The following is a 14,115-nucleotide window of genomic DNA, read 5'->3' on the forward strand; positions in this document are numbered from 1 at the left end:
GTCTGGCGCTCAGCTGATTAGTTTTTGGTGGCGATTGGCCTTGATCTTCATGGTTAGCACCTGAGGTCAAACATATTTGACCCCAAGGTCAAATTTTCAAGTTTTAGGAACCATATCGTGTAGTACCTCAAATTGAACACCTCGATGAGTGCTTTCTTGATATGTCAAGCTTGAGACATTATGACGTCATTTGGTGACGTTATGAGGCAAACATATTTTTCATGGTTACTCTGTGGAACGATTCTCATCGGAATCTCTCGTAGGCAGATATTCCTCAAGGAGTCGCTCCTGGTGGATAGCAGCTCTGTTCACCTCAGTGTGACCTTAAAGAAGTCACACGTGGTCACCTTTTGGCAAGAGCAGGGTGACATTGGTTTATTTGGATGTTTGACCTCACTGCAACCTTGACCTTTGACCGATTTTGGCCAAAATCTAATCAGCGCTAGCCATCACCCTTCTGAATCATGTGGTGTAATTTGACATTGGTAGCTTCTTCCGTTCTCGAGTTATCGTGCCTACAAACAAACAAACAAACAAACAAACAAACAAACAAACAAACAGAAACGGAAGGCATAAATATACTTACGAAATCTTTAGATTTCGTAAGTAACAAACAGAAACGGAAGTCATCAATATACTTACGAAATCTTTAGATTTCGTAATTAACAAAACAAACCACCAAGTCCTCACCTCCTGGAAGATAAACCAGAGGTGAAATCCAAAAGAATCCTTACATATTTCATACGTCCCCCCCAATGTTGAATGAATATTCAAATTTTCATTGCAAAATGTTTAAAGATCTGCCTGTAATTGCATTTTTTGGCATTTCAGCTTTTGACCCTGCCCGAGCAAGTGGGGCCAAAAAATATTCTGCTCTTACATCTTCGTGCCATGTGGTGACCATAACTACCAAATTTGGTAAATTTCTGCCTAACCATTTAGGAGGAGATAGCATTGCGGACAGACAGACACAGACAGACAAAACAACAATATCCCCTCTTTTTTTTTTTTCTTCAAAATGTGTGGGGATAACGAGATGAAAACAAAAATCCTGTGATGAATTTGCACGTGAGATTAATGCAAAATGAGCTGAAACTGCTGAGCTGCAATTCATTTTCCCCGCGAAACAGTTTCTTGGTTTGTGGAGTCCACCGCTTTGGAGCACAGCAGGTTTGTTTTTGGATTAATTCAAACAGGTTCATAAACTGTTAGGAGCAGTGGCAAGAGCAACAACGGCGAAATGGATTCAGATGAAAGGTCATTGCTGGCTTTGAAGTTGTTAAATATAGATCAAATGGAGGAGTTGATCAACAAAAAATGAAAAAAAAAATAAAGAGAGGTGAAGGAGAGGAACAGGCAGACAAAAAGCAAAATGCACAAACATTACAATACAAGGAAGGGAGCAGAAGAAAGGAGAGGAGGGAGGAGGCATCACTGTAAATAGAAGAGATCAGGAGTGGGTTTGATAGGCAACAATCCAGAAAGACTAGAGGGAAGAAATCAGACATATACAGGATTTAAAATACAAAAAAAAAAGAAAAAAAAGAAGTAGGATGAAGGAATGAAAGTGAACATCTAGCTTTGACTTAGTAAGGGTACCAGATATTGGTTGCTGGAAAAACACAGACAGTAATATAAGAAACCAGAGTCCATAAACATGGAAGTAGTAGGTGAAAAGCAGATTGGTGGACTCAACCTCTTGTCAAGAGATGTCAACAATTCAAAAAGACAGATGGCTCAACTGCCTCGAGGAAAGCAAGATGGAAAGCAGCTGCTCCAGCCCCAAGTGGGGAGTCATACTCCTTGTTACTTTGGATGAAGATCTTGTACAAACGTAATGTGCTGTGCAAGGCTCACAATGGATTGGGTCTGTGGAGAATAGCAAGGCGATGGTTTGCCTTCGAGGCCAGTTTAGAGATAAGAGTCCACACAGTCAGGTTGTGGCTGACAGGAGCTTGAAACTACATCTCCTCCAGAATTGGTCAAACAAGTAAACTGGGGGCTCAGCGACCAATAATTATCGATGACATGGGCTTTTCCTGTTTTGTAAGACATGTTTAAAGTAGCTGTCCAGAAACTACCCCCCCCCACCCCCCACCAGCCCCCACTTCATTCCCACCAAATTCTACCCAAAGGTTGGGGGTTTACTACTCCAAGGAAGATGTGGTATGCTGTGCGAAGTTTTGCATCAGTGGAATAATTAACAAAATGATAGAGTATTTTCTTTGGAAGCAGAGAGATCTTTGATGTTAACCAAAAATAAGAATAGTCCTAAAGCACTGCGCTGTAGCATGCGAGCATCAAGAGGTAGAGCACAAGACAGAACACCATCCAGAGTGACATGTTCATTGTGAAAAATTAGACAGCCATTTAAGGAGAGCACCCTGAATACAATTGTCTGCCACCTTTGAAAGCAAGACTGTGTGCCAGACAGGATCACAGGTGCAATACATCTGGAGAAATGGCCCTGACCTCTTGCTTGAGATTTAGAGCATCAATCCCATTGCTAAGTTAAAGAAACAACATGTTCAAGGTGGATTAGCCAGGGCAGAAATCAAACTGAAGAACAGAGATTAGAAAGTTGGCGAACAAATGTGTTGAGGTGTAGAGCAATGATAGATTCCATCACTTTGCTTATGATGGGGAGATGGCTGACCAGTCTATAGTTGAGGAGATGAGTATTGGCAGCTTTCTTGTTGATGGGGGTGCTCTGTTGACAACTGCTCTTCCAAGATGAAAGTAGGTGAACATCTGAGAAAAGGAGAAGAAATACCTGGAGACAAAAAATTAAATAAATAAAAATGAATCAAGGGAGGGGCAAAGCATCCCTCCCTCAAAATGGGATGGTTTCTCTGTATGCAACTTTAACACAGGGACTGCAAACTCGTTTCTCCAATTTGACTGGATGAAATCTGCTGCAAATTTCAGGAGTAAATCCTTTGTACGTCGAGGGAATATGTTCCAAATTTCAGCAACACCTGTTTCTGCATTCTTGAGTTTTTAACGAAAACGCTCAAAATTCACGTTGGTGTCTGTCAGTCTGTCCGTCCGTCCGTCCGTCCACCCAATATGTGTTGGCGTTCATATCTCAAAGGCTATTCATTGAAGCGAGCTGAAACTTGGAATAAACATCGGATAATAAGTCTAACGTCTAATTAATGGCAGTCGAAACAAATTCCACCTAAGTACCATATTTTTTGCTTTTTTGTTTTTTTTTTGCTCATTCAACTATCATCCACATCATCCACATCAAAAACATCATGCAATTCTGCTTGGTTTCTATCAGAGGGCAGCACTATCTATCATTAACCAATCAATTTATTTGTGCATGCAACAAATCCATCGTCTACAATTGTACATACTCATTACCATGCGCTCGCGAAGCGAAAAGCAGGGTTAAGCGATCGGTAGCGTACGCAAGTATGTCGTACGTGTCTCCATTTTGTTTGTTAAGATCGAAAACAGTTCAGTGGAGGAAATTGAAACGTCACCACATATTACATGACCAAGTGATATAGCGGTCACTCTTTTGAGGTCAACACAGGCCAATTTTCTAAAATCCTCAATTTTCACCTGATTGACTATACATTTGCACAGGATTATCATATCTGGTCGCTGAATTCAACCACCAATTATTTTTGATGTCAACGCAAGCTAAAAGGTCAATACAGGCAATATTTTTTATGAAGTCCTCAATTTTCATCCAATTGACTTGAAATCTGAACAGGATTTGCGAATCGGGTAACTAAATTCAACCACCAAGTATTTTTGAGGTCAACATAGGCCAAAAGGTCACCATAAACCGAATTTCTAAAGTTGTCAATTTTCATCCAATTGACTTGAAATTTAAAGAGGATTCTTGGGGAAAATGCCAAGGACATAGAGGAGAAGGAGGAGGAGATTGGGACCATGCTCTGTGCAGAGCGTTGGTTCTGCTTAAGCAGTCTCCTTGGCTACTGGGCACAATCCTGGATGGGTCGCCACTCCGACACAGTGTACCAGCATGCTGGCACTCATTTTGCTGACCTCGGAAGGATGACAGGCCGAGTTAACCCCACCTGGTATTAATTCAACAGCTGAGCGGGATTTGAACTCAGGACCATAAAATCCCAAGCCCACCACTCTGACCATTAAGCCAACACCAGACATAAGGACATAGAGAAGACCCCTTTATATGGTATGTGCCATGTGGCAAGCTATAGAAAAGAAGGGACATTACACAGCTTGTAGAAAATACCAAACAATAGAAAAGATGGCACAGTGGTTAGGGTGGCTGGCTTGGGATCTCAGGGTCCTGAGTTTGAGCCCCTGTCGGCCATTGAATTAAGGTGGGGTTGACTCAGCCTATCACCCTTCCGAGGTCAGCGAAATGAGTACTCGTGTACTGGTGATAGGGGCATTGCATCAGCAGCATAGTCGCACCCTCAACCAATGATGCTACTTGCAGCCTTGTGCTGCATACGAAGAAGGAGGAGGAGGAGGAGGAGGAGCTTACCTCCAATCATCATCACGATCATGGAATCCATCATCGCAGTTGACATAAAATCATTCGTTTTCTCCAACGACCTCATCTCAGATCATCACTTTGGATGCAGACCTGGTCACAGAGGGCCATCTCTCTGGACATATTTTGAGCCTTTGATACAGTCTGGAATCCTGCTCTGGTCTCCAAACTGTACCTATGGAATCAAAGGCCAATTCCACTCTTGAAATGCTGACTTCCTCCACTCTCATAGCCAACGTGTGGCTCTCAACGGAACCCTTTCATCTCCTCTCTCTGTCAAGGCTGGAGTGTCCCCAATACTGTGTTCTAGTCCCCCCCCCCAATCTTACTTTTAATCTTCATCAATCATCCCATTGACACTCTGGAAAGTCCTCTTTAATATCTCTTTGCTGATGACTCCACTCTCTGTCGTGACACATCTCATGGTTCTAACAGTCAGGCAGCAGCCTCTTCCCTCTCATAACCTCGACAAAAATCACAAACTGGTAAAACACGTGGGATATGTTTTTTAATCCCAAGAAATTCCACACACTCGTTCTCCCTCTCCGAAAGGACTGTACCACAAACCCTGCCATCTACTTTCTCAAAAACCCTCTCAAATAAGTTTTGTCACTCAAACTCTTGGATCTCATCCTCAGCCATGATCTTTCTTGGGCAGGACACATTTCAACGTTGGCCCCCAAAGCCAGACGCTGACTGGGCATCCTTGGCACACCTCATTTCGCATATACCTACAAGGCTTTCATCCACAGCTGGATGGAATACTGCTCTCCCCTCTGGGCTGGCTCCCATGCCTCACACCTTGCTTTGCTTAATGCCATGGAAACCAAGGCCTTCAAGATAATTGAAATCCCTCACAATGAAGCCGATCTATGGCCTATTACTTCATCGCCGAAAGGTTGGTGGTCTGTCTTCTTTCACCTCCTTTCTGGTCTTGCACTCTCTGCCCTCTCCATGCTTTGTCCCCCTCAGGTATCTACAGGATGGTTGCGGTCTACCAGCAACCACCCCCCCCGCCCCCCCGAGTGCAACTGCCAAAATCCCGAACCACTGCTCACCTCCACTCATTTGTTCATCTTTTTTCTCACCTGTGGAACCAACTTCCACACTCTCTTCAATCTCATTCTTCCCTCCAGGTCTTCAAGAGACAGCTGTTCAACACAATCTCAATTCATTCCCCATCCAAAACCTTGATCTTTTCTACAGCCATGAAACCACCCCCACCCCTCCCAAAATCTTGCTTATGTGTTCATCTAGTCCACCCCTTGTGTTCTCCCCTACCGCTCGCCATTACCCGCTGTTTTGTTGTGTCCTGGTCCGTTCTGTGTTCAAGCTCTTCCAGAAGCCTTGATTACGCATAGAAAAAAACAAAAAAAAGAAAGAAGAAAAAAAAGATTCAGACATTCAACTTCTTCATCACAAGTGTTCAGCGTAACAAATTCCTTCAGGAGAGAAGGGACAGTAAAGGAAGATCAACCAGCGATAGACGTTCTTAGCTGCCTCAATGTCCTCAGGGAAGCTCGATGTTGGGCTGTGGCCGTTTAAGAACCGACACACACCGTTTGCGCCTATGCAAAAGGGACCATTAGGTTCCCATAAATTGGCTTGCCTTCCACGTGGAGAATGCAAGCTACTTCATGGTACTTGCCTCCACATGCATTGATGCAATGCATCAGTATAGGAATGTAGAACACAACAGCTGAAGTTATCAATATTTTACAGAGACAAGGTTAAAGAATGGTCATCAGTGTAATCAAAAAAATTTCATCCTGCACATACGAAACAAAAAGCTGGGTTAAGCAATTGGTTCACTCTGTCTGTCTGTAGATGTCTATGATGGAGGAACTACTCAATTTTAACTACATTTTACATTTTGAACACTAGAACACGAATCAGAGCAGGAATCGGAACATAAGCCTTCAGTTTAGCAGTATAGTACTTTGGTAAATTGTATGGAAGCTCGTCCTGATCACACACGCGCAGAGAGGAGTGAGGTATTTGTCTGCCTGTCTTGCAGTCAAACAAAATTGAAAATCATTCCAAACAGGAAACTTGTTGTTTTTAAGGACGTTAAAAAGGACACAAACAACAGGCATGAATAACTAACGTAACATGTTACATAGGGTTGGGTAAAAAACAAAACAAAAAGAAACACTGCATCAACGGCGATAAACTTCTGAAAAAGTTACCCCCCCCCCCCCACAAACCCCCGATAACAATTAAAACCTTTATTTTATTTCAATTAAATTATACACTAAAGCGCACTGTACTATAAGTAACCTTAATATAATTTTACTATTATTCACCGTCTGTCCGTCTGTCTGTTCCCAGGTACCGCAAAAACAGCTGAACCAATCGCAACCATTTTTGGTGTGTAACCCTGGGACCCCTTGGAGTAAAATAGGCATAAATATAATAACATGACCCCCTTGACGGCTCCTGTAGGGAGCGGGTGCTTCGAGTAATACAAATTGCCTTTTCGGCATTTTAAAAATCCTTCCAGAGAGCAGTACTTGGACAAAATATTACAGCATTTTACGTCTTTTCGACCAATGAAATTTGCTGCTTGCAGTCTCAGACAAATTGCAGCAGGTAGGAAATATCATGCTGGGAAATGTAATAAGCAAGAGTTTAAAGGACCCTTCCCATGCCCTTTCTTCACAAGACTGTGCAGGGCAGGGTGTTCTCTGAACCCTCTAGTCATACATGATATACTTATGAAATGTCAAAATAAAGCAAGGGACCTTGACCATGCATGAAGTTGCATTTCAAACACTGGCATTGCAAAATAATAAAAATGATTACCACAACATTTACCATATAATTCGCAGGATTAAAAACAAGCATTGAGCATGTGAATACTTAACTGCTTCTTCAGCTTTTCATCATGCACTTTGGTACAAGGGCCTGCAATCACAAACAAGGAGTCCCAGTGAGAGAATAATGGAGCAGCCAGTTATTGAATGGAAGGAAATAAATCAAATTGAATTTGCTCATAAATCAAGATACCTGTATCAAATAAATCGTGCAAGTGTTGTAACAGTGAAGACAAGTGTGGCAAGTAAACAGTTGTGTTTGGATCTCAATTATCAAGACTAAGAAGAGCAACTACACACAGTCATCAGTTTACGTCAAGTGGCCTCAACATTTTGATATGACAACCATAATCAGAGGAAGGGGTAGAAGCAGAATGTAGGGGGGGGGTTGGGGGTGAGGTTGGGGTATCACCACAAGAAAAGTTTCTGATAGAGTCCCTATTATAAAACTTGTAGTATATAGAATTCCAAATGTATCAAATTTGAGAGCACAATTTTCATAACTTTTCATCCCCCTCCTCCCCTCCCCCCATTCCCCCAACTGAACCACTACAAAACATGACAAATAAGCAGTCGTACCACTTGCATTCAGTTGGAATGAATAAAGGCTTCTCAAACTGTTCCCAATTAGCTTAGCATACACCTGCACTGCAAGTGGAACAGCCACCTGGTCTTAATACACAGGGAAGTTGCACCTGGGTTAAAAGAAACCCACAATTGCTGCTTTTCAGAGTTTGCAAGAATCCAGTTACTTTAACCAGCATTGCGAAGGTGACAACAATATTGGAAGCTTTGATCAGCAGTCAACAAAACGATTTGCTATTACATCAGAACAAAAATGAAAATAAACCAATGTCACCCGCAGGGTGACCCGTATCTTGCCATAAGGTGACCATGTGTGACTTCTTTAAGGTCACACTGAGGTGAACAGAGCTGCTATCCAACAGGAGCGACTCCTTGAGGAATATCTGCGTACGAGAGATTCCGATGAGAATCATTCTACAGAGTAACCATGAAAAAATATGCTTTTGCCTCATAACATCACCAAATGACGTCATAATGTCTCAAGCTTGACATATCTAGAAAGCACTCATCGAGGTGTTCAATTTGAGGTACTACACGATATGGTTCCTAAAACTTGAAAATTTGACCATGGGGTCAAATATGTTTGACCTGAGGCGCTAACCATAAAGGTCAAGGCCAATCGCCACCAAAAATTAATCAGCTGAGCGCCAGACCATGAACTATATTCCCATGAAGTTTGAAGACGATCCGATCAAAATTACTCAAAAATAAGGGTTTCGTCGACTCCCCTGATTTGCGACAAAGTGACCTTGACCTTTGACCTTGACCTTCAAAATTGTATGCGCTGAAAGGGACCTCTATAGGCCTCTGATATGCGAAGTTACAAAAATTTCCAATGATAACTGTGCTCTGCAGAGTGATTTATACGTGATTACAGACCAAAAAAAAAAAAACATATGAAGGTCAAGGCCAATCGCCACCAAAAAATAATCAGCTAAGCGCCAGACCATGAACTATATTCCCATGAAGTTTGAAGACGATCCGATCAAAATTACTCAAAAAATAAGGGTTTCGTCGACTCCCCTGATTTGCGCCAAAGTGACCTTGACCTTTGACCTTCACCTTCAAAATTTTATATGCTGAAAGGGACCTCTATAGGCCTCTGATATGCGAAGTTACAAAAATTTCCAATGATAACTGTGCTCTGCAGAATTTTTTATACGTGATTACAGACAAACAAACATAAAAATAAAAAACATACAAGCTGACTAACATATCTTGCAAAAACTTCGTTTTGGCAAGATAATAAGATAAAGATTGTATTCATGGGATTGGTGATCGAAGGATTGACAAGGTGGGTATTCCCATGTCAGGTAAACCAAATGCAATTCCAGGGTAAATTTGAGAGACACAACAACAACCTGAACTAAATTATATTTTTTTCTTTTCAAGATCGAGGTTCATGGAAGAGGGAGGCGAAAAGGATAAAATGACAATGAACTGACAGTGCAACAGTGGACAAAAACTGGCCAGAATAAGCAAAGGCATGGATGAGGAGAAAGGTGAGAGGAGGGGAGGAAGCAGCTGGAAAGGGGGAAACACCAACAGCAGAGTGGAGGTGAGAGTGAGGTCAAGGGGAGGGTGAAGAGGACACATAGGAGTGAACAAGCTGCACACAAGCTGGATGAAACACAGCAAGAAGATGAATGGGAAAGTCGGGATGAAACAGAAAAGGAACAAACGAAAAGATGCGGGTGAGGGAGAAAAATCACAATAACCTGGGAAAAGGGAGTGCTGAAAAATGGGGTTATTTGGGTAGAAGAGATCATGATTATGGATGGGGAATGACCCAAGGTAGTGCTGAATAGCTGTCTTGAAGCATTGGAGGGAAGAATGGGACCCAACAGATTGGGGAAGTTGGTTCCACAGGTGAGAGAAAGAGGAAGAAATGAATGAAGGGTGACCAGCAAGTCAGCTTTTGGGAATTTAAGAAGAACAGTGTTATCAGCAGACTGTGTGTTCCCTGCAGAAACCCGGGAGCAACAGAAGGCAGAGGGTGCATGACTAAAAAAAGAGGTGGTAGAATACAGAGAGACCACTAACTTGCCTGTGATGGGAGAGTAAGAGGCCAAGACACCCAGCTTCATAGTGGGAGATCCCAATGATTTTGAGGACCTTGTTTTCCAAGTCATCAAAAAGGGCAAGGCATGAGGCAGGGGTGCCAGCCTAAAGGGAAGAGCAGTACTCTATCAAGCTGGAAAAGAAGGCATTGTAGGTTGTCAAAAGTTCAGATTGGCCAGAAAAAGACCTTGCACGATGGAGATGCCCAAACAGCGGCTAAATTTCGAAGCCATCTTGGAAATATGGTCTCCTCAAGAAAGATCATGACTGATGGTGATGCTCAAAAGTTTGAGTGACAACCTCTTCAAGTGGATTGTTTAGGAAGTAGATGGGAGGGCTTGCCAGAGGGTCCTTTCAGATAGACAGGGTGAGTGTGGGATTTGTCAAGGTTGAAAGACATATCCCAGAAGTTATTACATAATTTTATTTCACTTGAAAATAAATGACAAAAAACCCCATTAATTTTTTTGGGTTGTTTCACAGCATTCTTGGGATGACCTATTTTTGGAATCACATGACAAATCTTTGTCAGGATGTGATGAGGATTGTCATTCAAATTTTTTTTTTAATGTTTTTTGACATCAAATCCATTTTCATAAAACTGCACCTGCTCAGTTTCTCAAAATGTGTGATAGCCCATGGCAGTTTTCAAAGTGTAAAATTATCTCATGGAACCAGGCAAATATCAGGTTGGAATACTGCATGCTGACTGCATTCATCGATGCCAGGTCAAAGAACACGCGTTTACAGAAATTAATTTTTTTAGGAGCAGCATCATGTCAATAAAGGAGTGAATGACTACAGTGGATGTCTTTAAGTTAACTCAAATGGCTGCAGAGCTGACACTGCACGTGAAAAGGCTGAATACCTAAACTCGGTGTTTGCTTTGAAATCTTGTGTCCCAAACTCATCGTTTTCTGTACCCACCTGACCCAGTCACACTCAGCTGTTCCTGCACTGTGTCCTTTTCTCCTGACAAGGTGGACAGTTTGCTGTCAAACCTTGACTCAAATCCTGCAAATGGTCCAGATGGCATCAGTCCTCATGTTCAGCTTAAAGCCATGATCTGAATCCAGAGAACCTGTGGAATGTTCTTGAATAATAACCAGAGAGAATAGTCAGACAGCACACTGTAGAAAAGTAGAGCACTTGCACAAAATAGAGGAAGAGCTGTTTTCTGTCATTGCAAATGAGTGAAAAGCACTTTCACCAGAATTTTGAAGTACAGAATTGTACAAATGACCTAGTGACTAACCTGATGAATGACTTCATATGTAACGGCGATGCGTTGAAGTGATCAAGTGCAAGGCGTGTGCAACCACATACTCAGAATGATTGCAAAGGAAGCAGGAAACCAGATTTAGCTCCTGCACAGGGCTCAATGTCTGTAATCTATATTACTAAAACTCTCATCATGTATTTATGTATGTATATACGTATGTATGTATTCCCGAAATAGAGCCAAAACGGTACACGATAGTGCAAAAATCTTCGGGCCATCTTACTCAACATTCGCCTGTGGTGTGCAGTATCAAGTTTCGTTCAAATTAGGTAACGAAAAAATTATTTAAAAATCAATTCCCGATTCAGTCAAGTACTCTTTGGGAGAATTTGATCAATGCAAACCACGGCGGTATAGTTCACTGGAGCTATCTTTCTTTTTTTTTTTTTTCTTGAAACGACTTCTTTTCATCAACCGCTGTCACAACGGGAACCCAACGGGTTCACGAGTCATCTTGTATAATAATAAACATGTTGCAGCACTTTCATGAACACTTCAAATTAGTGATTGATCGTCAGATGGAAAGGTCCTTTAACGAGGGAATTTTGCAAATAATCATCGTGTTTAAAGCAAAAAAGAGCCAGTTGTGGAAAAGTCGATGTAGTTTCGAGATAATTTTGTAACAACTTGAAGTTTCTCTAAATGATCTTGACTGAGAGGTTATTTGAATGGTAAATAAATGTAAATTAAATTCTTTATTCAGTATTTTGTTTGGAAGGATGTAAAGACACCCTGGATAACAATGTTGCAGGCTACAATGTTGCTGGGATAAAACGCTCTCAAAAAATAATTCAAACATCTTTATCAAACTTTGATTTCAGTTCTGAATCATTGTTGCACAAACGGCACAGCCTAACAAATTTAACTTTTTAACAATGGCAGGATAACTATAACAAATAATTATGTGAATCAGTGGAATTATAACGGACAATGGTGCGCAGGCCATTGGTTTTGGTAGAAACAATGTCAACTAGAAGGGCGCTCGCTAGAATGCATACCTCCAACAGAAGAACATAATCGGGCCCAATACATTTTTGAAATACCATGCTATACAGTGCTAGATCGTTTTTTGGCCCTCTCTCTCAACAGTGAAGAATCACTTAAAAAATTAAATAATTATCGGATCTGGATATTCACCAAAATTGAATCAATTCTTCCGTGTCACACACTCAACCTGTCCACCAAGTTTCATCCAAATCTGTCTGCAACTTTTTGAGATATCGTGCTATATATTGGTTTAGCACCATCTCTCAATGGTGAAGAATCACTTTAAAAATTCTAGTAGTCGGATCCGGATTCGGATCTTCCCCAAAATCTAATCAGTTCGTCCTTGTCACACACCGAAGCCGTCAACAAAACTTCAACTGGATCCGTACACAACTTTGAGATATCCTGTGCACAAACAGACATACCATCCATTGGGACCATATTCTATGCAGAGCGTTGTTGCTGCCTAAGCAGTCTACTGGGCTATTGGGCAGAATCCTGGATGGGTCACCACTCCGACACAGGATACCAGCAAGCTGGCACTCATTTTGCCGACCTTGGAAGGATGACAGGCAGAGTCAACCCCACCTAGTAATAATTCAACAGCTGAGTAGGATTTGAACTCTGGATCCTTGGATCCCAAGCCACCCACCCCAACAATGAAGCCAACACCAGGCATAAACAGACAGACAAAGAAACAGACAGAAAGGGGTGAAAACATAACCTTCTTCACCTTCGGTGTCAGAGGTAATAAAACCAAGAGAAGCATCCAAAATCTCCCTGGTGAACTCAATGGTGGTATGAAGAGAATGAACAAAATCAATAAACCTCTCAAGCTCCTGTCTACTCCACTACAAGATGGACTGATAAGTAATATATGGCAAGGCCAAGAATTGGGATTTTTTTTTTGTAGTGCCGATTTTTCAAGCACAGCATCAAAAAAAAAAATTTTTTTTTTTGAAAAATTGTGCGACTGAATGATCAGCCAGCATTTTTCAAAAATACTGCTCATGATGAACATTTTTGATCATTTCCTCATAAAAAAAATGTATATATATATACACACATTTAAAAAAAAAAAACACTAAAACAGGCATATTACTGTGGCATCATGCAAAAACAAACAAAGAAAAAACTAGAATTTCAAAGACATGATTAACTATGAAATGGACAAACAATCTTTGTGAAATAAGGCTGAATAAGACCCAAGTGTCACCAATCAATGAATGTCAAAGTGAAGGTGGGTACATATGTGGCAGGAATAAATAAGAAAAGTCTGGAAGAAAAATAAAAGAATCACAAGTGTGGTTAACAATCCATCGATATCCGGCCTTACAGTGGAATCGTGAAACATCTTTGTGCAAGCGAGTGAAACACACTTCATTCACATGTTCAAGTCCACATTTTTTGAAAATGAAAACCTCATGCGATTATGTTTGTACAGTATCCATGTATGCATATCGGTGTCCCCACAAACACTCGGTGTTTACATTGTGGTGTGCAGAGGTTTTTATTTTTTATTTTTTTTTTTTTCCAACAAAAATGTCACTGAAGAAAGTTTCAAAATAAAACTTACCCAAGTCTGCACGGGTATTGACAAACAATTCAGCCGGGCAGAACTCAACAAGGAAATGCTTACAGACCTACGGAAAGCAATGGGATGAGGGCTCAAATCAAAATCAATGATTGGCACATACGTCGTGTACAGTGCCTTCAGAAAGTATTCACACCCCTCGACTTTGTCACATTTTGTTGTTACAACCCGAATGTAAAATGGATAAAAAAAATATTGTCACCAATCTATACAAAATACCCCTATAATGATAAAGTGAAAACATGTTTTGAGAGATTTTTAGAGATTAATAAAAAAAAAATTAACC

At 41.2% G+C, this 14,115-nt stretch overlaps 1 protein-coding gene across 6 annotated transcripts in view; it reads right to left on the reverse strand.

Moving 5' to 3' along the window:
- The window catches only part of LOC147024639 (luc7-like protein 3), a 108,051-nt gene that overhangs the window by 78,328 nt on the left and 15,608 nt on the right, over positions 1-14,115 (reverse strand). For 5 of the 6 annotated variants that reach the window (XR_015059114.1, XR_015059115.1, XM_085884715.1 and 2 more), the window contains exons 2-3: positions 13,812-13,878; positions 7,372-7,411 (exon numbers count right to left, since the gene is read on the reverse strand). Coding sequence is in view for 3 of the 6 variants with exons in the window: in XM_085884715.1 (XP_085740841.1) it covers positions 7,372-7,411; positions 13,812-13,878 (107 nt within the window). In the remaining 3 variants the exon portion in view is untranslated. Of the gene's footprint in view, positions 1-2,656; positions 2,774-7,371; positions 7,412-13,811; positions 13,879-14,115 lie in introns of those variants that run through there. The other variant, XM_085884717.1, reaches the window with a different exon arrangement.

This window comes from Eptatretus burgeri, chromosome 6 (genome assembly GCF_056783735.1).
Source record: "Eptatretus burgeri isolate ZD-2024b chromosome 6, Ebu_testis_v1, whole genome shotgun sequence".
In the NCBI taxonomy this organism is placed as follows: Eukaryota; Metazoa; Chordata; class Myxini; order Myxiniformes; family Myxinidae; genus Eptatretus; species Eptatretus burgeri.